This window comes from Phaseolus vulgaris, chromosome 11, assembly GCF_000499845.2.
Source record: "Phaseolus vulgaris cultivar G19833 chromosome 11, P. vulgaris v2.0, whole genome shotgun sequence".
Taxonomy (NCBI): domain Eukaryota; kingdom Viridiplantae; phylum Streptophyta; class Magnoliopsida; order Fabales; family Fabaceae; genus Phaseolus; species Phaseolus vulgaris.
The window spans coordinates 35,760,962-35,785,291 of NC_023749.2; the positions used below are offsets into that span (position 1 = coordinate 35,760,962).

Genomic DNA, 24,330 nt, shown 5'->3' on the forward strand with positions numbered 1-24,330 from the left:
TTGCAAATAATATTTGATCGCACTAAATTAAGCCCTTGTAGAACTTATTTATAAATTACATTTTGAATTATTTATACAATATGTCTAACATTATGAAACAATAAATCACCAAGAACTCTAGTAAAAAGTCATTACAAATAGTAGGAATTCAATTTCTTAAACGATGTCTAGATGTACTAAGAATAAAAATTATATTGCATTAATGCCATTATTTTTTATTATATCATCATGATTATAAAATTTATATTTGTTACAAACCTGTAATACATATGAATTATATAAAAAAACTTCTCTAATTAGAAATCAAACATATGATTTTGAAGTGCATTATAGTATGTATAATAATTATTTTCATGATCAAGGTCTATTAGATTGATTATTTAAGAACATAAATACATGTACCTAACCCTTTATCTATAAAAAAACGACTTTGTTTGCAATAAATCTGTAGAAATATTAATTTGTTATGATTGTAATTTACAAAGGGTAAACTTTTTATTTGTCTTATGTTTAAAATGATTGATCACTTTAATTGTCTTCAAATTAGAGATGAATGATTTTGGATAGTTTGTGTTTTTTCCTTAGAATAGGTGCGAATTATTTCACTAATGGTTTTGGAATATGTTGAATAAAAGAATGTGAAGAGTATGGTGCTGATTTAAACTCCTTAATCTAAATAATGTGGTCCTTAAATACATCCAAAATAAAACTTGTAACTCATGAAAATGCATGAGAGAGATAGGTCAAAGTGAATAGTTCTATACAGAGACAGCTCACGAACAAGCTAAGTTGGCTAAACAGACTTGAAACTTAAACGAATTGGACAACTGAGATTTCAATGACATAGCTTGTGCTTTAGCTTGTATATAATATAAATATATGTATAGAGAATGGGTTGCCAATCACAATTTTCGAATAATTGGTCATGGAGTCTCTAATACAACCTTACATTTTTCAACTTAATGGCTTAAAATTCAAGGTGAAGGTCCAAGGCATGGTGAATTCATAGTTAATTATAAAGAAAACGAATTGTTTTGTTCACAACGTTCGTTCCCATCTATCATAAAATGGCGAACTAATCTTTTACAATACCTTTGCAAAAGACTAAGTGATTTCCACAACATAGGATGGGAGGAAAGTGTTATTGGACGAGAAATTCCTTCTTTATATCTGTACATAAATAAGAATTACATCAAGAAGTTTATCTTTATTTTGCCATTTTTGTATTTTCATGAAATTTCATTCATATTGTTGAGAAGTTTTCAATTTTTTATATTTCAAGAGAGCTTCATTATTTTAAGTCGAAATTAATTGTGTATAATTTTTAATTGTTTTAACCTTGTATTCTTCATATCGTGCTGATATCTTTTGTTCTATTTTTCCATGCTTGACTAAAAATGAAGGTGCATCGAATCCATTCCATAATATGTCGCTATCAGTTGAAGTTGAATGGTGAAATAGGCAGGTGCTTGGTACACTTTTGTGTGAGGATAAAAGATGTAAGTTGGATCTTTTTTGTTTACATGGGTGCATGACTATGTTGATTTATAAGCCATTATGGATAATAAGCTACCATAGGATACTAAATGTGTTGTTAGAAGCTATTAGAAGATTCTATATATCTCTTTGTAATCCTTATGTTAGGGTTTGAGTTCTCTGTGTATATGTATAGAGGCTAATCTACTGTTTTAGATCAATGAATTGAATAAAATTTTCTCTTATTCAAATTAATACTTTTCAAGCTGGTATTAGCACTCTCGATCTTGGGGGCTCTGCTTTTTCATTTCTTCTTTACCGTCATAGCTATGGTTCCTTTTTAGAGTTCCCTGGAGTGCACCCATTTCCTTTGATTATTAGGGTTGCTTGAACTGCACCACGTCCTTCTTAGGAACCAACTTTGTCATTGTTATTTAGTGGTCGTTGCCAAAGCCTTCAATCAGATGAAAGATCTAACTAGGAGATTTGCTATCCTTTGATTTGTCCATCCTGAGAGTCATGCGACCGTCAAAGCTGTCACATGCCTACACTCGTGTCTTCTTTCGTGTGCCACAAAGTTTTGGTTTGTGATGGCGCATTTGGCAGATGTTGTCGTTGTCGCTTGCATCGCTGAAGTCACTTGGTCTATCACCGTTTTCTACTTTTGACTCGACTTGCGTGTCTCTCTTTAAAAAGGAGTAGTGTTCACAGACGACATTGTTTATTCTTTTTCTTTTTGTTCTTGCTATTCATTGTTCTTTTTCTATTTAGGAGGGGGCTAAGGAACCATTCTTTTTGGCATGGCAACTCCACTAAGCGATGTTTATCTTGAACATTTGCTTGATGATAGCTGTTTTTTTGGTTGAGATTATATCCAGTGGGCTCATTTCATCAGATGTAACTCAAAGGTACGAGTAGGCTCAACCATATTTTAAGGAGAGGCCATATCTCTACCCTAATTTCCAAATTTGGGACTCGTGAATTATTACATGACTATGGGGATCCATGACTACAAAGATTAATAGAATTATATATTATACTTCAGTGCCTATGAAATTTGGGAAGACTTTGCAAATACCTATTCCATTCGACAAGTTATCTTTACATGCTGAGTTAGAAAGCTAGATCTTTGATGCCATGTAGGGTATCCCACCAGTTGTACAATATTATGGAATGTTGAAGGGTCTGTGTATTGAGATAGACAAATATCAAAATTTGAAGCTTGAAAATAATAGGGATGTTATCACTTTTGCTCAGTTCGTTGAACGATCTCATGTATTTAAGTTCTTATCAGGATCAAATCTTGAATATGACCTAGCTAGGGCACAAATTCTTGGGACAAACTTCCTTCTCTTTTTGTTGCCTTTTACATTGTTTGAGGTGAGGAGACTCGTTGAGTGGTCATGATGAATGAGCCTTCTATTAAAGGAGCTTCCTTGTTCTCTTAAAGGCTTGCAAACCAAGGACTTCAAATCCTGGAAACATAAAAGTCAGCTTAAAAGGTAAGGAGGATCATTGGTATACTTAATGGAGGAAATCTCGTCATACTAAGGAGACTTGCTTCAAACTACATGGAAAGGAGAAAACTCTCATTCGTCGGGCAAAACTAAAAGATCTTCCCTCAAGAAAGGCTTATTAGGCTAATTCAAATTTTGAAAATTCTAGCAAGATTATTGCGTCCTCTGAAGGAATGCCTGAACTGTGTGTTGAGATTGAATATCTAAAATCTCTCATGGATTTTATCATTAAGTGACCTTCTAGTATTTGCTCTCTAACCATGAATGGTAAGAAGTCGAGTTCCTCTTTTAATGCTTGTAGAACTGTTATGTAAGGACTCTTGGATTCTAGACTTTAGTGCGACAGACCATATGACCTCTCATTCACCTCTTTTAGTATCATATGTTTCTCTTTCCGGTAACCATATTACTGTTGCTAATGGAACTTATATCCCAATAAATGAACATGGTAGTATTTCTCTTTTGCCATCCCTCAGCCTTAAAGATGTCCTTCATGTTCCAAAACTTTCTGATAACCTTATATTTGTTTAAAATTTTACTCATGACCTAAATTGTGCTGTAACCTTCTTTCCCACACAATGTGTTTTTCATGATCTTGCCATGAAGAGGACGATTGAACTATTAAGGAATATGGAGGGTTGTATTGCCTTGACAACTTGGGAACTAAGGATAGTATCAGTTTGTCACTTTTATTGATGAGTCTAGTTGTGTTGCATGGATTTTCATTATGAAAGATAAATTTGAAGTTTTGACCTTATTTTTCAAATTCTTATGATGAAAGCACAATTTTGAAATGGGAGAGAATCTGTAAATCATGACATGTCTAAATTCCTTTCCGAAAGTGGTATTGTTCATGAATTCACATTTGTAAATACACCACAATAAAATGCGATTGCTGAAAGAAAAAATAGGCATCTTCTTGTGGTGGCACAAACACTTCTCTTCCAGATGTATGTCCCCTAAATCTTACCAGGGCAAGGCTGTCACTACTGTTGCCTATCTTACCCTCCCGTGTTTTGGATGACCTTTGTCCCATTGAGTCTATGTTTTCCTTCTTTCCATTTGTTCCTTATCTCTCTAGTTTTCATAGTTGGGTATTTGGATGTGTTGTGTTTGTCTATACTCATAGTGACTTTCGTGGGAAGTTAGATCCTAGAGTTGCTAAATACATATTCATTACTTATGCTTCTAATAAATAGGGATATCGATCGTTGTTACCATACTCCAAGTCAAAAGATTTTTTACCTCTATGGATTTTACTTTTAATGAAACAAATCCTTTTACATGCGTCCTCAACTTTAGGAGGAGAGTTTTATAAAGGATGAGTCTTTTGAATCTCGAGTTATCCACTGTACCTTTTATACATGATCTGTCTCTTACTGACACTACTCCTGACACACCTGTATGGATGTCTTTGTTGCTACTCCTTACAAAGGCAACTTTGTTCCCGAGTTAGAGTCAACTTGATAAATTAATCATCCATAGAGTTTCTTTCTTATACATTATCAGAGGATACAAAGGCAGCCTAACTTGATCTAAGAACAAATCCAATCGTCTGAGTTAGGGTTCAGTGTTCATTCTTTTGACACCCTTAAACCTTTAGAAAATTCCTTGAATATTAATTGTGAACCTTAACTTGATGACTTACTCATTGCTTTGAGAAAAGAAACTCAATCCTATACCAAGTATCTTATTTTTCATTTTGTGACTACTAAACACCTTTCAATGTAGCATTTGTGCTTCCTTTCTGCCATTGATGCAATTAGAATCCCTACATTTGTTCTAGAAGCATTGAAGGATAAAAAGTGGGTTCAAGCCATGAATGAAGAGTTAAATCCCTTAGAAAAGAACAATATATATGAGATTGTTGATAGCCTATAGGATAAAAAGGCAGTAGGATGCAAATGGGGTTATAATGTGAAGTATAAGTCTGACTGCACATTAGATCTACCAAGCAAGGTTAGTTGCTAAGGGGAATACTTAAACGTATGGTGTTCATTATGAGGAGACTTTTGTTTTGGTGGCAAAGACGAGTACTGTTAGAATCATTCTCTCAATGACATCTTATTTTGGTTGGGAATTGCAACAATTTGATGTGAAAAATGCTTTCTTGCTTGGATATTTATAGGAAGAAGTCTACATGCAAATTTCTCCATGTTTTAGGTTATTGAATAAAGGAATGATAAGGGAATAAAGTTTGTAGATTGAAGAAAGTCTTGTATAGACTTAAGCAGTCACTCCGTGCTTGGTTTGGTAGACTCACTCAAGTTATGATCTCTGTGGGATATCGGAAAGTCAAGATGACCATGCTCTGTTCATCAAGCATTCCTCAGAAGGTAAACTTACTCTACTCTTGGTCTATGTTGATGACATGGATGTTGTAGGAGATCATGAACTTGAAGGGGAGTGTTGTGAACAAAATCCATCAATATTTTGAAGACAAGTCCAGGAAAGGGATTAATGTTTAAGAAGAATGAAAAATTGAAAAATGGAGGTGCATACTCGGTTGATCATGCAGGGCCTGTCACAGATAGGAAGTCCACCTTAAGATATTGCATGTTCTTGAGTGGAAATTTGGTGACTTGTTGAAGTAAGAAACAAAATGTTGTTGCAAGGTCTAGTGTAGAGGCTGAATTATGACACATGGGGTGTGTGAATTGTTATGGATGAGAATTATTCTCAAAGATCTTAATGTGACATGTGAAATGTTTATGACTCTTTATTGTTATAATTAATCAGCTATTAACTTTGCTCACAATCCAGTTCAGTTTGATAGGCCCAAGCATATAGAGATAGACGGACACTTTTACTAAAGAAAAACTGGACAATGGCCTTATCACTGTTTCTTATGTTCCACTGAATGATTTCATGATCTCACATGCAAGGTGGGAATGATAGATATCCATTCACCAACTTTAGGAGGTGTGTTGATTTAAAAGAAGATATAGTTAATAAGCTACAGTAAGATATTAAATGTGCTGTTAGAAGCTATTTGAAGATTCTATAAATGTCTTTGCAATTGATAAAATCTACTCTTATTCAGATTAATCCTTTTCAAGTGGTATGTTTTCTGAAACGTGATCTAGTAAGGTCCTGTAAAAGTTGAGGAAATTCTATTCCTTGGTGTTATGTTGACAGAGGTATTGAATATACACACAGTATACTTCAAAACTACTCCTTGTGAGAAATGACCTCATAATCAATTATCTTGAAATAGATATAGTGTGTTCGGGTGAATGTATGCAGCATTAATTTTGGTTTAAGTTCATTTCAAAGCAAAGAGGTTTATGTTTGAATTTTTTTACCTGAAAGCTGGTTTGTTACAAACCTTTGTGTAAATTTTTAACCTAACCAAAAAGCTACTTTCTATCACTGTTGTTCAATTGAAGGAGGCAAAATCAATTTTGATAGTTCCCATTGGAAAATCAAACATACATGCTTAAAAGTAAAACTTGAACATGAAATATTATTGATTGAATTCACTTGAACAATGCTCTAGGGTACAAATCAAGGTACATCGAATAGTGAAGAGTGGGATTTTCTATATAAATAAGAGGGAGTTGCTAACATTCACCAACTTGTTTTTTTAAAGGGGGTAAGTTAGCTAATTATGACTATAATTATTTTAAAATACATCCAAGGTGTAGCTTGGGGACATACTTCTTTTAAAGAACAAGATGGTGTGTGCTAGCAAATGCATGTGTTTGTCTGCCTCTTTCTCTCTCTCTCTCTCTCTCTATATATATATATATATATATATAGCTGAAAGAAATACAAAAAAAATAGAAAAGAAATCTAGTATTTAGAAATTCAAACTCTTTGTCTAATATTGGTGTCAATGTGTCAAATATGCAGCAAACTTATTTTGTATTTACTGAATGCAGTTTGAAGGCGCATACAAAATAATTGGTGACTTAGAGGAAATGAATTTCAAACCTACGACAAACATGTACAATGCTATAATGGCAGGATATTTTCGAGAGGTGACATTCTTGGATTTTTAAGATATGTTTATTCTTAGTCAATCTTGCAACCATTTTTCCAGCTAGATTTTAATGTTTGGCATTAATTTCAATCGCAATATGTTACAATTTTTGTCATTTTCAACAATAAGTTAAAATAGCCTCCTGACACACAAGGACATATTATCTTATATGCATATACTATTTCTGAACTTTTTTCTCTTCATTATTGAAGAAAATATTGAAATTTGTTTCAAATAATGCAATCCTTTTTCACCATTTTGATATTTTGTAGAAGAACATCAGTGGTGGGTTGAGGGTCCTCAAGCACATGCAAGGTGCCAATGTAAAGCCTGATTCTCAGACTTTCTGCTATTTGATTCACAATTGTGAAACAGAAGAGGATATAATGCAGGTACATTCAGCTTAATGTTGTGACAGTAATACATGACCAGAAATTGTGCACAAACTCTAATGTTTATGTAAATTTATTAATTTTTGTCTAGTGTTTTTGTCAAATGGTTATTGTAACTTTTGACATTGACAGTCTCCAATATTTATTTGGCTTCTGAAAATTAAATGTAATATTCAATCATAGCTTACCTTTAGAAAGATATCATGAATCCATAGCATGATAGTTTTATCGGAAAATCACATGAACTATGTCAGAAATAACTAGGAATACTGTTTGAGAAAAACACTGTTTGGGAAAAACTACCCTGCCCACTTGGAGCCCTTCTCATTAAATAGCCATTAGGAATTTTCAACAGAGACCATTTGTTTTCCCTTAAAACTTCATCCTCAAAGAGAAAGAGTCCATCAACTAACTTACCACTTTGCAGTCTGTTAGAACAGAAAATAAGAATAGGGAAATGATAGGGAAGGTGTATCATAGGAGAAATAATAGGAACCGTTAAGGGAGCGGTTAGTTGTTAGTGGGGTATGGTTGGTCTTTAAATAAAGACCAACAGGTTTTGGGAAGGGCAATTTTTGAGTATTAGATTTTGTCAACAGGAATAGTCCTGTGAGAAAGGGAGGTTGTTCCCTTTTGAAGGCTTGTCTTCCTGTAACAGTGAATCACAATAAACAGAGGAATTTTCAGAATCTCTATCTCTATCTTTGTGTGTCTTGTTTTCCTTTTACGGGGTCCCTAACAAGTGGTCCGACTTGCCGGATCGAAGGGGAGTTTGGGCGAGAAAAAAAAATTAGAGGATGGAACAGAGGACGAGTGTGTTGGAGAAATTGACCAGCGATCAAGGAAGAGCGATGATGGAATTAAGGAATGACATTAATGGGTTGAAGGACGACATCATAGACATCAAGGAAATGCTGCGGAACCTCAAGAAGGGGGACCAATTATCTGACGGAGGAGAAAGTTCAGTAAATGGGGAAGAAAGAAGGGATGAGCGGGTGAAACAAATTAACAAATCGGAGGGGGAGGAGGAAGGAGAATGGAGACCATGGTCTAGGAGAATAGAACTTCCGATGTTTGAGGGAGTGGACCCGATGGGATGGCTGGCTAGGGCCGAGAAGTTCTTTGAAGTACAGAATGTTTCAACATGGGAAAAATTACAGTTAGCGTTCATCAGCATGGAGGGTAGCGCTAGTTCGTGGTTCGTTTTCTGGAGAAAGAATTCCAAGAACCAGTCTTGGGAGGAGTTTTCTTTAGCTCTGATTCGCAGATTTGGGGGAAAAGAACGGATCTCCGTTTTCGAGAAATTGGCCAAGCTCAAACAGAATGGGAGAGTGGAGGATTACATCCAAGAATTTGAAGGATTGGTATCTCAAGCCCCACAAACCGGAGAAGAACAGCTGCTGGGCTATTTCTTTGCAAGCCTACAACCTAGGATTCGAAATCAAATCCGACCCCATGATCTGAAAGAAGTGATGAGAGCAATGGAGATTTCTCTTGATGTAGAGGAAGCTTTCAACGAGGAGATTAAGGGGAACAACTGTTACAGAAACGCCACCACTTTTAATCGATCGTGAATTGTGAGTCGCGTCGACGTGACGAGGGGAAGCGGTGGATCGAGTGCAACGAGCATGGCTAGTAATGCCAGGAAGGAGACGACCACGACTAACAGGGTGGCTCGGCCAGGGGAGAGCACCAGGAACCGTGGGTCGAGGACGCTTCCGTACCCCGAGTACGTTAGAAGGAGGGAAGAGGGCAGATGCTTCCACTGTGGCGGGGTGTATAGCCTGGGGCACCGCTGTCCAGAGAAAAATATGAGGGTGATGATTTGTGCGGAAGAGGAGGGGGATCTGAGTGAAGAGAATTGTCATGACGAGAAGGAAGAGAGGGGAAACCCAAAAATGGACCTGTCAATTTTCTCGGCTGGGGGTTTAACACAGCCACACACCATGAAATTACAAGGCATCGTGGAGGGAAGAACCGCACTGGTGTTAATTGACAGTGGGGCCAGTGTTAAAAATTGAAGCAACACCCACTTATACGGTGAGGCTAGGGGATGGCTACCAAAAATCTGCAAGCGGATGTTGCCCGGAGGTGGAAATATAGCTGGGAACCTATGGAATCAAGGAGAAATTTTTCGTATTTGAGCTAGGAGGGGTGGACATGATTTTGGGAGTGGCATGGTTGGCGACTCTGGGGGAAGTGAAAATTAATTGGAAGACTTTGACCATGAGTTTCTGCAGGGGAGGAAAGCAAGTGCACATCCGGGGAGAGCCCAAATTAGCTCGAATGTCGGTGACTCCAAAAGCTCTAAAAATAGAGAAAGAAATTGAAGCAGTATCCATTGTGTGGGGAAAGAAAATGCTGAAGTTTCAGCCTTAGACCAGTCCAGAATTATTCAGGATTTTGCTGATTTAACAGGGTCACAAGCAGCAGAGTTGGAGAACGTCCTGAAGGAGTATGAAGGGGTTTTTGAAGAACCCAAACAGCTACCACCCAACAGAGAAATTGACCATAAGATTCCGATCAAAGCTGGAACGGATCCTATCAATGTAAGACCATATAGATATCCTGTGCTGAAAACAGAGATAGAAAAACAGGTAGAGGAGATGATGAAGCGGAATAATTAGAGCTAGTAACAGCCCCTATTCTAGTCTGGTGATCCTCGTGAAGAAGGATGGCAGCTGGAGGTTTTGTGTGGATCACAGGGCTCTGAATAAGGCAACTATATGGGGCGCAGTATTTTTCTAAGGTGGACATAGGGCAGGATATCACCAAATTCGCATGCATGAATCGGATATACAGAAGAACGCTTTTCGCACCCACCATGGACACTATGAGTCACTGGTGATGCCATTTGGGTTGACAAACGCGCCTGCCACCTTCCAGTGCACCATGAACGACATTCTACAGGCTTATTTGAGGAGGTTTGTTTTGGTTTTCTTTGATGATATTTTGGTCTACAGCAAAACTTGGGAGGAACACCTGGACCATTTGAAGCAGGTTTTAGAAACCCTGCAATGCCACCCGTTTTATGCCAACCACAAGAAGTGCGATTTTGGTCAGCGGGAGGTACAGTATTTGGGTCATGTCATATCAGGTCAAGGGGTTCAAATGGATCCCCAGAAGATATCAACTATATTGCAATGGCCAATACCTAAGTCCTTGAAGGCCCTAAGAGGATTTTTGGGTCTCACGGGGTACTATAGGAGATTCGTTTATAACTATGGAAAAATGGCCAGATTTCATGGAGGACTTGAAGAGCGACCCGGAGTCACAAGGGAATTATACCCTTTGAAGAGCGACCCGAAGTCACATGTCTCACTTGAAGATGCCAGATTTCAGTCAAGCTTTCTGTATTGAATGTGATGCGTCGGGGACAGGACTTGGAGCAATGCTATCTCAGAAGAAACAACCTATTGCTTTCTTCAGTAAGGCCTTAGTAGAGAGTTCACTCACCAAATCTGTATATGAAAAGGAGTTAATGGCCTTAGTGTTGGCTATCCAACACTGGAGACCGTATCTGATAGGACGGCGGTTCACAGTTTATACTGACCAGAAGAGTTTGAGATACTTGTTGGAACAACGAATAACCACCCAGAACCAACAGAATTGGTTAGCAAAGTTGATGGGGTACGACTTTGATATTGTGTACAAACCGGGAGCGGCCAATAGGGTAGCAGACACGTTGTCTCGAAGACTGGAGGAAGAGGAAGAAAGAGTTAAGGAGATCAATATCTTGTCCAAACCTTATTGGAGGGACATCGAATTAGTGGAAGAAGAAAACGTGCAAGATCCTACCCTAAAGAAGATCATGGAGGACTTGAAGAGCGACCCGGAGTCACATGGGAATTATACCCTGGAAAATGGGAGACTTCATTACAAGGGTAGAATGGTGTTGTCGGCGTCTTCCAGTTGGATACCAAGTTACTAGAGGAATACCATACAACCCTGTTGGGTGGACATTTAGGAGTTTTCCACACCTACAAAAGGATAGGTCAGTCGTTATACTGGATGAACATGAAGAAAAGTGTTACGGACTACATCCACGCCTGTGCAGTGTGCCAGCAGAGCAAATATCAGGCGTGTTCACCACAAGGACTGCTACAACCTCTACCTATTCCAAAAACGGTGTGGGAGGAGATAAGTATGGATTTCATCGTCAGGCTTCCTAAATCACGTGGGAAGGACGCAGTTCTGGTGGTAGTGGATCGTCTTAGCAAGTATGGTCATTTCATCGCCCTTAAACACCCATATTCTGCGAGATCTATTGCGGAGGTTTTTGTTAAGGAGATAGTGAGATTACATGGCATTCCCACATCCATAGTCAGTGATCGGGATTCAACGTTTCTAAGCCTGTTTTGGAAAGAATTGTTTAAGTTGCAAGGAACGACGTTGAAGATGAGAACGGCCTATCACCCCGAAACAGACGGTCAAACAGAAGTGGTGAATAGAACGTTGGAAACATACCTACGTTGTTTTAGTTCGGAACAACCTAATGTATGGGCGACTTTACTTCCGTGGGCGGAATACTGCTATAACACCAGCTTTCATGGAGCGACGAAGTGTACACCGTCTGAAGTAGTGTATGGTCGTCCCCCACCATCCTTGGCACGCTTTATTCCCGGAGAGACGATGGTAGAGGCAATGGAACAGGATTTAATGAACCGGGATGAGGCTCTCTCACAACTCAAATTTCACATGGAAAGGGCGCAGGATTTGATGTCCAAATACGCCAACCGCCATAGGAGACCTTCCCCGATTAAAGTAGGTGATATGGTTTACTTAAAAATCAGGCCCCATAGGCAACTGTCAATGCCAAACAGATTACATCCAAAGCTGACAGCCAAGTATTATGGGCCGTTTCAAGTGGAGGTTGCCGTAGGGAAGGTGGCTTTTCGCCTACAGCTGCCAGAAACAGCTCGAATCCATCCGGTCTTCCATGTATCGCAACTGAAGTTAGCAATAGGGACACAAGAAGTTCAACCCGAGCTCCCTAGGGAGTTGCAAGGCCCGGCAGAGGAATTGCATCCAACGGAAATATTGGATAGACGAAGATTGTTCACCCAAGGAGCATATATTCCACAGCTATTGATAAAATGGAATAAAGGAGAGAGGGACACCGGTACGTGGGAGGACGTGACAACAATCAAAGAACAATTTTCTGAATTCAACCTTGAGGACAAGGTTGCTGTGTCAGAGGGGAGTAATGTTAGGACATAAAATAAGAATAGGGAAATGACAGAGAAGGTGTATCATAGGAGAAATAATAGGAACCGTTAAGGGAGCGGTTAGTTGTTAGTGGGGTATGGTTGACCAACAGGTTTTGGGAAGGGCAGTTTTTGAGTATTAGATTTTGTCAACAAGAATAGTCCTGTGAGAAAGGGAGGTTGTTCCCTTTGAAGGCTTGTCTTCCTGTAACAGTGAATCACAATAAACAGAGGAATTTTCAGAATCTCTATCTCTATCTTGGTGTGTCTTGTTTTCCTTTTACGGGGTCCCTAACAAGTCATCCTCATCAAACTCAACTTTAGACAGTGTAGATCATGTTAAATTACAAACGGACAAGTACCATATGAAATTTATGTTTTTGTGCCTGCACAATTATATGTGAAGAACTGTTACAAACAATTTGTAATGTGGCCAGTAGCTTTAGAATCAATGATTCATGGGACTTTAGCCTTTTGTTTAGAATAACAAAGAGTAACAGAAAAAAAATATCCTTTTTGAGCTAGAGAAGAGTAGGGATGAAAAAAATCCGTACCAGTGGGTTGGATAGGAAATGGATATTTAAATGGGTACTGGCTTGTAATTTAAATTGTTTTTTCTGTCTGCTTGCAAACAATGTAGAGCTGGATATAATCATACTCACACCCTAATATTTATTGAAAATTTATACTTTAGAGTGTAAGTTTTTATTGATTTATATTTTAAAGAGTATTTTTTCGATAATTTCAAGGACTTTATTTTTGCTAGAAATATGACAAATCTTGTACATTGTTGAATTAAGGGAGAAAAATAACATAGGTCTGTGGGCCTTGAAACTATATATTAAGAACAATTTTTTATTCAAAACTATTTAATTTATAAAATTCAGTGATATATGTCGCCCTTGAATGTATAAAGCTTTCCAAAGAATTTTGTAAATTTTTTCTTCCATGTAACCCTGAATATTTGTAGTACATGTGGAAATAAAAAATCCCATGGGTAATTTTTAAATGGGTACCCATGTGGGTAGCAGGGAGAGCCCAAGACAGATTTCTACCTGGTAGGGTGGGTAGCTGTATTTGTATTTATCCCATTTTGTTGCCATCCTTAGAGAAGATGATATAATAACTGGCATTTTATCTGAGAAGAGCTTGTACAAATGCTCAATTGTTTCTTAGAGAAATGGAGTTTGAGTTGCCCCTTTGCTCCATGTTTTCTCCTTTTTGAGGTTTGAAATGCCTGACCTTCTACATTTGTTTTCTTTTTTCTAGTTGGGTGGTTTGATAGATATCCTTTTTGAGCCTTGGTATCCGTCAATGAACATACCAAGACCTCTTTATGGATTGCGCCCATTCAACATAGTTTCTTCCATTTTTCTTTAGTATTAAGCTAAAACTTGAGGGCAGAGCATTGACCACAAATGCTGATGTAGTTTTGATGCCTCTAGAATTCGTGGAAGAGGTGGTTGTTGAACATAGGATGAAAGCCTAAGCTTTGATGCTATCTAATTTTAGGAGAGGAAAATGGTCTTACAATTGTTTGACTAGAATTACACTAGAGAATATAGGTAGAGCTGGCTGGTTTAGATCCTAAATGTTGAGCCACTAGTGAGTCTTGAATTGATAGGGATGGAGAAGATACAGAGAGAAAGGAAACTGATTTTATTGCTATCATAAGATACATGCAAAAAAGTACAAGATGCTCTTATATAGATCCGAATAAATTGTAATAGCTGTCGTATGACAATTGTGCAAAATTAGCTACTCCATAACAAATCTGAACAAACTTTGGTTGTCTATCAACAAGTGATACAATAATCACAGAACAAGCATACCAAAATGTACAAGGAGTACAAGGATAAGAATATTATTCCTTTGATGATTTGTGCAATAATAGGAAGAAAGCTTTTGTGCAATGGATCAATGACCACATTTGTACACAATCCAAAAAATGTCTATTAATTTCACGTGGTCCTTTTAAATAGGACTAAAGTTTCCAAAACAATGGAAAATTGTGAAGTTTGAGAGTATTTTATTGAATGAAATTTATTCGCTCAGTGGACTTGAACACTCTAGCATACTATCCAACTTTTGCTTAGCGAAATATATTTGTTGAGTGAATTCCTTGCTCTTGACTGTCTAATTTTTTCTCAGCAAAACTAACTTGCTTAGTGAATTCTTTGCTATCCAAATTTCCCTTAGCAAAAGTAATTCATGGAGTGACTTCATCTAATGAACAATTCTTCCTTTGGCTTATTTGCTTAGTGAGCTAATCCAAATCTTTAAGTTTGAAGTCTCCTTCAAGATCTTTCATGAGCTTAAGCTTCAACAATGATCCTCTTGATTCTTCTTCTCTACATATTTCCTAATTAGTATCCTATACGACAATACAATTATTTTGAAAATAACATGATATGATACGTGACAAATATGTATTTAAAAATGTATAAAAATTCTTAAAACGTAATAAATATATAGTTACAATTATGTGGATCCAAATTAAAATCACATTTCTTAGACCCTGTCAAAACAAAAAATTATAAATTATTGTCATCATTAAGAGTATTAGTGCTTCATAGATTGAATACATCATCAATAAGTATCGATAAAGTATCCTAGAGTATTTGATGTGGATACATATTAGATATGAATACGTTATATGATACAAATTGAAATATCAGTGCATAAAAAATCTTCATGTATAAACCTCTCAAAGGAAGAGTTAAGTCAATTGTTGAAGTATAAGAAAAAGAGAAGTGTTGATTGAAACCGTGTGTCTCTTTGAGAGCACGAGTGATTAATATATATTGAGAAAATAAACAGGGGAGATTTTATATGCTCTCATAATAAAGATTTTATACTAGAATAGATACTAAATGTCACTAATGTAAATATGATCTTGATATTTAAGGTTATAAAGATATGATCCTTATTTATGTAATTATACCATCAACATTAGTAATTTACAGAAGTTCAACCAAATTTGGACAAGCAAATCTCTTTTTGTTTTATTTTTATTTTTGGAAGCCTAGCTCATGAACAAATTGTTGGGATTCCCCTCAGAAGTTACATTGCTGAATGAATTTTCATTAAGTATGCTGAATAATCTCTAGATAATGTGTGTTGTTTACATTGATCAAGTTCATATGCTTTAATGAAAGTTATTAAGAAGTGGACTTTAAACCTAACTTAACCTTATCAACCCGGCTTATAAGGTGAGATTTGCACCCACTTATATACTATGAAATGTCTTAATCTCTAGTCGATGTGGGATCTCCAACAAAAGTCAATATCATGATAGGGTTGAAAATAGTGAACTTCTAGTAATTGTTGATTGTTAAATGTTCAACCATTCACACCCAAAAAGAAAAATATGATTAATTTCTTTTAATGCATGCAGTCTTGTAGCTATATCCATCTACTTTTGATGACTTGATGTAATTGAGATTTTATGTTAACTGAAGTTCTGATGTTAAGATTTCATGTATGGACATTTTGAGTTACTAATTACAATATTTTTTGTAGTATTATGAAGAAATGAATCAACGTGGAATTCATGCTACAAAACAAGTTTTTATGGCCCTTGTTAATTCATATGCAGCTTGTGGAAATTTGGAGAAGGCAAAACAGGTATGGTATAAGTATCATACCTGGCATTACGATTATTGGGACTTAAAGGGTAATAGAGGCATTGTACGAGCTTTAAATATCTAGCTAATCGAACTTGCAATATGTTAAGTAGCTGCATGTAAATTGTCATGTCCGCAATTATTATTGTTAATGGTTACAAGTAATTTTATTTAACTAATTTGATCTAATTAACCATAAATAGTTTCTAAAATCACGTGCCCTATGCGTGACACTGAATTTATTTATGGAATTGTTTCACTTCTACTTTAGCCAACTTTGGTTCTGCTTTAGTTTTTTTGCGAAAAACAGGTACAACATAAGAAGGGAAGGTTGATTTGTATTCTAAAAACCTTTTTCACTTTTTTGCAAATATAGTTTGATGATATGGACTCAGACAATATGTCTAGGGTGTGATCTAAAAGATCATAGGATGCTCACTAGGAAGGGTTATCGTCTATCGACTTGTACAAGGTTTAAGTTATTTTTTCTAGTTGGCTAGCTGAACATAATAGTGTTCTTACAAAGGCTTTAGCTCATAAAATATTTTAACAGCGTTTTGACGCCTTGCAAATTATGGCTCAGATTCTTATTCTTCTGTTCAAAAGATGATTGTTGCAAATCCTTTTCTGGCTGTTGAGAAGCTTTAGCTCACATGAACTTCTTGCTTGCATTTGAGCAACGTGGATGTAGAAAATGCATTAAATGTGTTCCATACATGCATTAAATGTTTTTCTCTTATTTAAGCAAAATTTTGATAGCTGGAGGTACTTATCTCTTCTTGGTTACAATGTCTTTACTTGAAATTGTATAAAGCACATAGTCGTACAAAGCAAATGAACTTTTTTTGAATTATGAATGTATGTTTAATTATGTTATGTATTTGGACTATTTTATGAATTATGAATCTATCTTTAATTATATTATGTATAGTAGTAACTCAAGTAGTAACTTTTCCGAGTCGAGTTATGATCCTCGGGTTACGAGTTTTCATTCCCTTTCTGATCCTCTTCCAAGTTATGAGTTTAACAACTTTGCCATTATGGAATTGTCATTTCTTAAAGGAAGTATGCCTTGGATATTTTAGAGGAAAATAATGAATTCCAAGCCTATTGACTCATCCATGGATACCAATTCCTAACTACTACCTAGTCAGGGGAAGCCACTACTTGTTCCTAAGAAATACAGATGATTAGTTGAAAAATTGAACTATCTTATAGTTACACATCCTGACATTTTCTTTGTAGTCAGTGTGACAAGGCAGTTTCTAATTCTCCGTGTACAAGACATTGGAATGCAGCGATTTGCATTCTGAAGTATATTAAAGGTGCCCCTTGAAAAGGTTTGTTATATAGTCATAATCACACTTGGTTTGTGGGTTATTCAGATGCATATTAGGTTGAATCTCCATGTGATAGGAGATCCACCTCCAGATATTATGTCTTTATTTGGGACAATTTGATCTCCTGGAAAAGCAAGAAGCAAACTCTAGTAGCAAGATCAAGTGTAGAAGAAGAATATAGAACTAGAACTAGAGCCTTTGTCATCTATGAGCTCATTTGGCTCAAACAGTTGCTTAAAGAATTGAGAATTGGGATAACCAAGTTGCTCAATCAAATGACTTTTATCTTTGATAACCAAGCTGCCCTGCATATTTCCTCAAATTCAGTATTTAACGAGAAGAGTAAACATATTAAGGTAGATTGTCAGAAAAGATAGCATTTGGAGACATCACCACTCAATTTGTTAACTTTAATGATGAGCTGACAACTCTAAATCATTGTGGGGTCCTTGAATTGATTTATATGATTTATATGCATCAAGTTAAAGGGGAGTATTAAATGTAACTGATGGGCCTTAGGCCATCACTTTGTATCTTCTTTATATTTGAGACACTTTATATACATGCTGCTCTGGTGGAATAGGCATACAAAGAGATTATTTTGTCTCTTCATCATATATCTCAAGATAACTCAAATTTCATATGCTATTAAAACCTATCAGACTTGATATTTTAACCACCCTTTGTAGCTTTTTTCTAGTGTAGTCTACCTAGCTTTGCAGTTGTTCTAATGCAATATAAAGAAGCCCTTCTGAGGATCTCCTTGCTTCAAATGCTCATTCCTAAGCATAGGGGCACGTGGTGATCCCACATGAATTATATTTAACCAAATCAGATCTCATAAAGGTTTGGGAGCAATTCTCACACAAAAAGCTAGCTTTTGAGATTGTCATAGGCCAAATCCAAATTAAAGTTCTTTCATACTTTTATATTGATAGCATATTATCACAACTGTTATTTTACAAATGTTGTACACCTAAAATTAAAATTAAAATTAAAAATAAAAATATAAGCTTTTACAGGCTATACACATAATTTAATTTTACTAGGTAAATACTTAAAATTAGCCTAATTAGTTAGTTTGAATTTAGGCGCCTATTTGAGCTCACATGGCAATCATGAGCAAGGTGTGCATCATGTGACTCAAATTAGGTTAAATGACCGACCCTAGGTTTAATTAGGAGTATTCTAAATTTAATCTAGTTGGTTTTTAATGCCCAATCCAACCCTAATTACATTTTAGAAAAAAATACAAGTAAAATTCCTATTCTTCTTTTGACAAGAAAATTGAAGTCTACTCTACTAGGGTCTTGGCTTCTTGGAACATGTAGAGAAATGTTTCTCTGCCATCAGTAGCAGCATCCCAGTCCTCTTGAATCTTCTTTGCCATAGCCCTAGTTGTTGGCCCCAATCTTCTAGTTGTTGGGCTTGTGCTTGGGCCTCTTCCATCAATATATGCCATGTTTTTCTGTAGTCCCCGTTTTGGAGTAACTTTGTACATCACCTCTTTCTTCAATACTGGTGTAGAGCATAAGTTGTATTTCATGTTGCAGGTAGTTTTGGATCCAAACACACCAAACAACAGCTTAATTGAAATCAAGAGTGTACTTGCTGTAGCTCTTGCATCACATGGGCAATTGTCCGAGGCTTTTCTTGTCTATGAACAAATTAAGAAAGCTGGACATAATTTGGAGCCAAAAGCTGCTACCTGTTTGATTGTAAGGTTTTGCATTAGTGTTTTTTATATCATCTATCTACCTTCAACTTTTTCATTAATTATTGGATATTCTTAGGAAGAGTTGATTCAACATAATGGGGAGTTGGATAAATTACTGCTTCTGCTCAAGGAAGTGAGTGATCTAGACTATTGGGTTGATGGCTGCTTCAAGGTCATCTTGTACTGTGCACGAAACAAGAATTTGAGGTTAGATGTTTTTACCCCTCCCACATTGAATTTCAGTGTTTTGAAATTGTATTCTTCAAGTTGCTTATCTTCATACTCTGGTCTTATGGTTCAGTTCTGCTATTCTTTTGTTCAAACAACTCAAGGATAAGTTTGAAAATGATGAAATGGTAATGGAAGCCCTTTTTGATGCAGTGAGTTCTTTGTTCCCTCCTAGTTAATTTTTATGAACTTACAATATTATGCCAAGATCCTGATATAATTTGTTTTTGAGTTTGAAACACTTTTGAGGTGACTTCAAAATATTTGTTATACACGGAAATTCAAAATTTTGACATGTTTCACTCTCTTCATCACAATTACTCCCATTGATATGTTGTTGAAGACTTCAAGTCATTTAAAGATATAACCAAATTATAATAGTGGTTGCACAATCTAACCTTAAAGACCGATTCTATAAGGTTGAATTTGGCTTCAGGTCCATTTTCTAAGATAGTATCAAAGTCTATCTCACAAGGTTTGTTGGCTCAAAGTCTATCCGTTATCGGGCTTACTTTATTCCCATACTCAAGATGTATAATTCTGTGTCAAAAAATATCTGTTTATGATATTATTCAGTGAGGAGCAATTGCTCTTTAATAGAATACAAAGATTTAATAACTGAAAATCCTATTTTATGGTGGATATGATCTATCCTAACAATTCAATATCAATGATCCTGTACAATAAATATAAAATATACTGTCAGCTTATTAATCCTCTTAATTATTGAATGTAATTAAATCTCCTAGTTACGTAATTCAAATTGTACATGGAAATACTAGTTGCAACATAAATCAAGGGATTTTGACACTCGCCAAGTTGGTGAGCGGATCTCATCCATTCCCAACTTGCCAACAATAGACTAAATGTAGCACCACTTACCCTCTTGTCAATGCCTTTGCAAGTTGATTTCCAGAAGATACAAATGGTGTACATATTGTCCCATTATCCAATTTCTCCTTTGTGAAGTGTCTGTCTAGTTTAACATGCTTAGTTCAATCATGTTGCACTGGATTATGCGCAATATTTATTGCTGACTTGTTATCAGAATACAATCTCATAGACTTCTTCCAATCAATCTTTAGGTCTTCTAAAATTATCTTTAACCATAGATTTCACAAATCCCTAAGGCCATGGCTCTAAACTCTACCTCTGCACTTGATCTTGTCTCAACATTTTGTTTAATGCTCCTTCAGGTGACTAAATTTTCTCCAAGAAAAGTGCACTATTCAAAGGTAGATGTTCTGTTGTCTATAAAACATGCACAGTTAGCGTATTCTAAGATAATCTCATTCCCCTTTGTAAATAGAATTCCTTTTCCAGGAGTTCCTTTCAAGTACTGTAGAATACTATGAGATGAGTCTCCTTTGGACTATGCATCAATTGACTTACGATCCCTACAACATAGGCAATGATGGGCCTAGTATGAGACAAGTAGATTAATTTCCTGACCACCCTTTGATAAGATTTTCTATCCACAACTACATCTTCAATTGATTCACCATGTTTGTGACTTTGTTCAATAGGTGTCTCTACTGGTTTAAGACTGTTATTATTGTGTTTTGGAGGGTAGACAATTGACCAAATAAGTAGCAGTAAGGATAGTTTTTCCTTAATACTATTTTGGAACATTTTTATGGAGAAGAGAGACTCGAGTTAAATTTGTGAGATGCCCAATTTTTTGTTTTGTCACCCCCATTTTGTTGTGAAGTGTTCACACAAGAAGAGAGACTCGAGTTAAATTTGTGAGATGCCCAATTTTTTGTTTTGTCACCCCCATTTTGTTCGGAAGTGTTCACACAAGAAGATTCATGAATTATCCATTGTTCATTGAAGGAGGACAATATTTGGTTGAAAAATTCTTTGGCATTATCTGAATAGACTCTTTTAACGGTTGTCTCAAACTGATCTTTAATCATTTGGATGATGTTTTCAAAAGCTTGGCTTCACTTTTTTCTTTCAAGAGAAATACCCATGTCACTCGAGTGCAATCATCAATGAATATGACAAACCTACTTGTCCCAGCTAAGTAAGGAATACTAGAGGATCCCCACACATCACTATGTATTAATGCAAAGGGAACAACCATTCTTTTATTACTAGAGGGAAAGTCAACATGCTCGCATGTCCTTTGCAAATTCACAAGTATTACAATGAAACGTTTGTTCTTCAACATTTTGAAATAAAATAGGAAACATAATTTTTAAGATACTGAATGATGGATGGCCTAAAGGAAGTTGGTATAAGCAAATTTTTTTCTTTATTGGAGAGTTATTTCTAACATCAAAGATAAAGGAATTTGACTCTTAGTGCTACACATATTGTTAGCATCCTTTAGAAGGTACAAGTCCATTGACCTTCCCATTCCCTGATCTTGAAATTGGCAGGTTGTAGAATCAAAAAACACCAAACCTTCAGATTGGTGTATAAATCCATTGTAAGCTTGTGAACAAAAATCAAATTGGTAGAGAATTTGGACACATGCAAAACATCCTTCTGAATTAGATTTTGGTTTGTCATTATATCTCCTTGTTCAGCAATTGTAATGAAAGTTCCATCAGCATGTGCAATTTTTTGTTGCTTGGACAGTGTCTATAATATATAAACCCAATAGATCATTGAGTCATGTGGTCTATGGCTCTAAATCAACTACCCATACACCTTTAGAGGAATTAAAGGCATTGAGTAAGGATACTTGAGTCTACAGGTTTTGTTAATGTATTCAACAACCCCCTTAATTTTAGAATCTCCTTTGCACTGAACTTTGTGGTGGGCTGAGTTTTCTGAGTATCAGACATTTTTTAGGTTTGAAGTATGGCAATGCAGGCCTTGAGCGAATACAGTGGAAGAAAGAAAGGGTTGTGGTGTTGCAGCAATGCAGGCTGCATTGGATGGATGAAAGAAAGGGGTGTGGTTTTACAGCAATGCAGTTTGCGCATTAGATTACACATGCTCCAGGCTCCCAAGGATCTTAGAGCGTTGATACCAAGTTAGAAAAACTGTTTCTAATATTTTTCAGAGGAGCAATTGCTCTTAAATAGAATACAAAGATTTAATAACTGAAAATCCTAATTTATAATGGATATAATCTATCCCTACAATTCAGGATCAATTATCCTGTACACTAAATATAAGATATATTATCAGCCTATTAATCCTCCAAATTATGAAATGTAATTAAATCTCCTAATTATGTAATTAAAACTGTACATGGAAATATTAAATGCAGCATAAATAAAGTGATTCTGACACTAGGCCTGAGAGGGTGTGTTGAGATATCACATCGATTAAAGATATAACAAAATTATAATTTATAAGTGGATGTAAACCTTCGTCTTATCAAACAAAGATAACGTTATCGTCTACTTACAAAGAAAAATGTCTTTGTTACATACCAATATTATAGTAGTAAAAAACGAAGCAGAAAAATATCAAGGCACCGGAGAATTGTATGTTGTTTGCAATAAAAAGGGAACTACAAAAGGGAGGAAACCTCCAATGGCCGAGAGCATAGCTCCTCTAACAGAAAAACAGATAATCCCCCCTATCTCCTCTGCCTCTTGAGACTAAATAATAAAAATATTGTTCCACTTCTAACCACCTCCCCAGTACTCATGCTACCTCAGCTTGAGGATTTCCCTTCTTTCTTTTGTGCACATACTTCTTCCATGCTCTTCATGGACCGATGGCTCTTTCAGCCCATAAACTTGTTGGGCTCCAACAGTCTTACTAATATCAACTTTGTGTCTGTAGGTATTTTCTGCAATTGCAGCGTCTGAGTCCACTCATTTACAGATTGGCCTGGACTTGCTTTGGGCAATCAAGGATGAACTGGACCTTATGCCGTCACGGCAGTGTCTTGATTTTCTTTTGAGTGCTTGTGCCAATGCTAGAGATTTGAACAATGCTCGCTTGATTTGGAGAGAGTACGAAATTGCTGGGTTTCCTTACAATGTATTAAGTTACTTGCGGTAAGTTTTTATCTCCCTAACCCTTACAGTTTTTATATAGTTTTTATCTTTGGCTCATGGTTGTGGCTTTCAATTATTTCCATGGCTGTAGAATGTATCAGGCACTTTTGGCAGCAGGAGATGGTAGCTCTGCAAGCTTAATTCTTAAGAAAATTCCACGAGACGATGCGGAGGTTTGTTCTGTCATAATAGCATGTCAGGAAACATACAGTGCCGTTGACTCTGTAGGAGAGAAGAAAAAGCCGGGAAAAAGTAAAGGAAGAGAGGGCAAAGACCTGAATACTAGTTCCAGTGATATGTGTAGTGTATGATAGAGGTAGGGGATGCCTAAATTTTTGTGTTGCTTTAGAAATGTTCTTCCGAAGAGTGATGTATCCATTTCATTCTTATTATATATCCTACTATGCCTCCTTCACAGTGAAGATATGATTTGATCTTAATAATTAGGGATATTCTTCATTATTAGCCATTATTAGATTTCATCATATTGTATTTTGAATGATTATAAACAAAAGATATATGTTTACTTTCATATTATTAGAACTCATCATCTTAACAAAATTACTATATGTAATTCATTCACATGTTTCCAATACCATGCTTGGCCTGCCGAAGGTAGTAAAGATTCTGTGAAGTTAGAGATGATTATAATTGGATAATTACTTCTTTATCAAATTTGAACCTGCACCTCATTTCTTTTGAAATGACAAAAACTAATGTTGTCAATGTAAATTATTATTATTATAAATGTTTATTGTTGTTTCTTCTGTATTTTCTTATTATTAATTGTATTTAATTTTATCATTTTGTTATAATTTTAATTGTTTCTCTTTATAATTAATAATGTCATTTATGAAATTTTAGAGAAAAA

At 36.0% G+C, this 24,330-nt stretch overlaps 1 protein-coding gene across 6 annotated transcripts in view; it reads left to right on the plus strand.

The window, feature by feature from the left end:
• Nucleotides 1-24,002, plus strand: part of LOC137827077 (pentatricopeptide repeat-containing protein At4g04790, mitochondrial-like) — a 35,319-nt gene extending 11,317 nt beyond the window's left edge. For 4 of the 6 annotated variants that reach the window (XM_068633385.1, XM_068633316.1, XM_068633462.1 and 1 more), the window contains 9 exons: nt 1,404-1,499; nt 6,878-6,976; nt 7,251-7,370; nt 16,100-16,204; nt 19,097-19,261; nt 19,337-19,467; nt 19,562-19,640; nt 23,242-23,459; nt 23,551-24,002. In XM_068633385.1, coding sequence (XP_068489486.1) covers nt 1,404-1,499; nt 6,878-6,976; nt 7,251-7,370; nt 16,100-16,204; nt 19,097-19,261; nt 19,337-19,467; nt 19,562-19,640; nt 23,242-23,459; nt 23,551-23,770 — 1,233 coding nt within the window. In that variant the 3' untranslated portion in view covers nt 23,771-24,002. The remainder of the gene's footprint in view (nt 1-1,403; nt 1,500-6,877; nt 6,977-7,250; nt 7,371-16,099; nt 16,205-19,096; nt 19,262-19,336; nt 19,468-19,561; nt 19,641-23,241; nt 23,460-23,550) is intronic. The other 2 variants (XR_011083748.1, XR_011083718.1) reach the window with 1 other exon arrangement.
• Nucleotides 24,003-24,330: the final 328 nt, after the last annotated feature.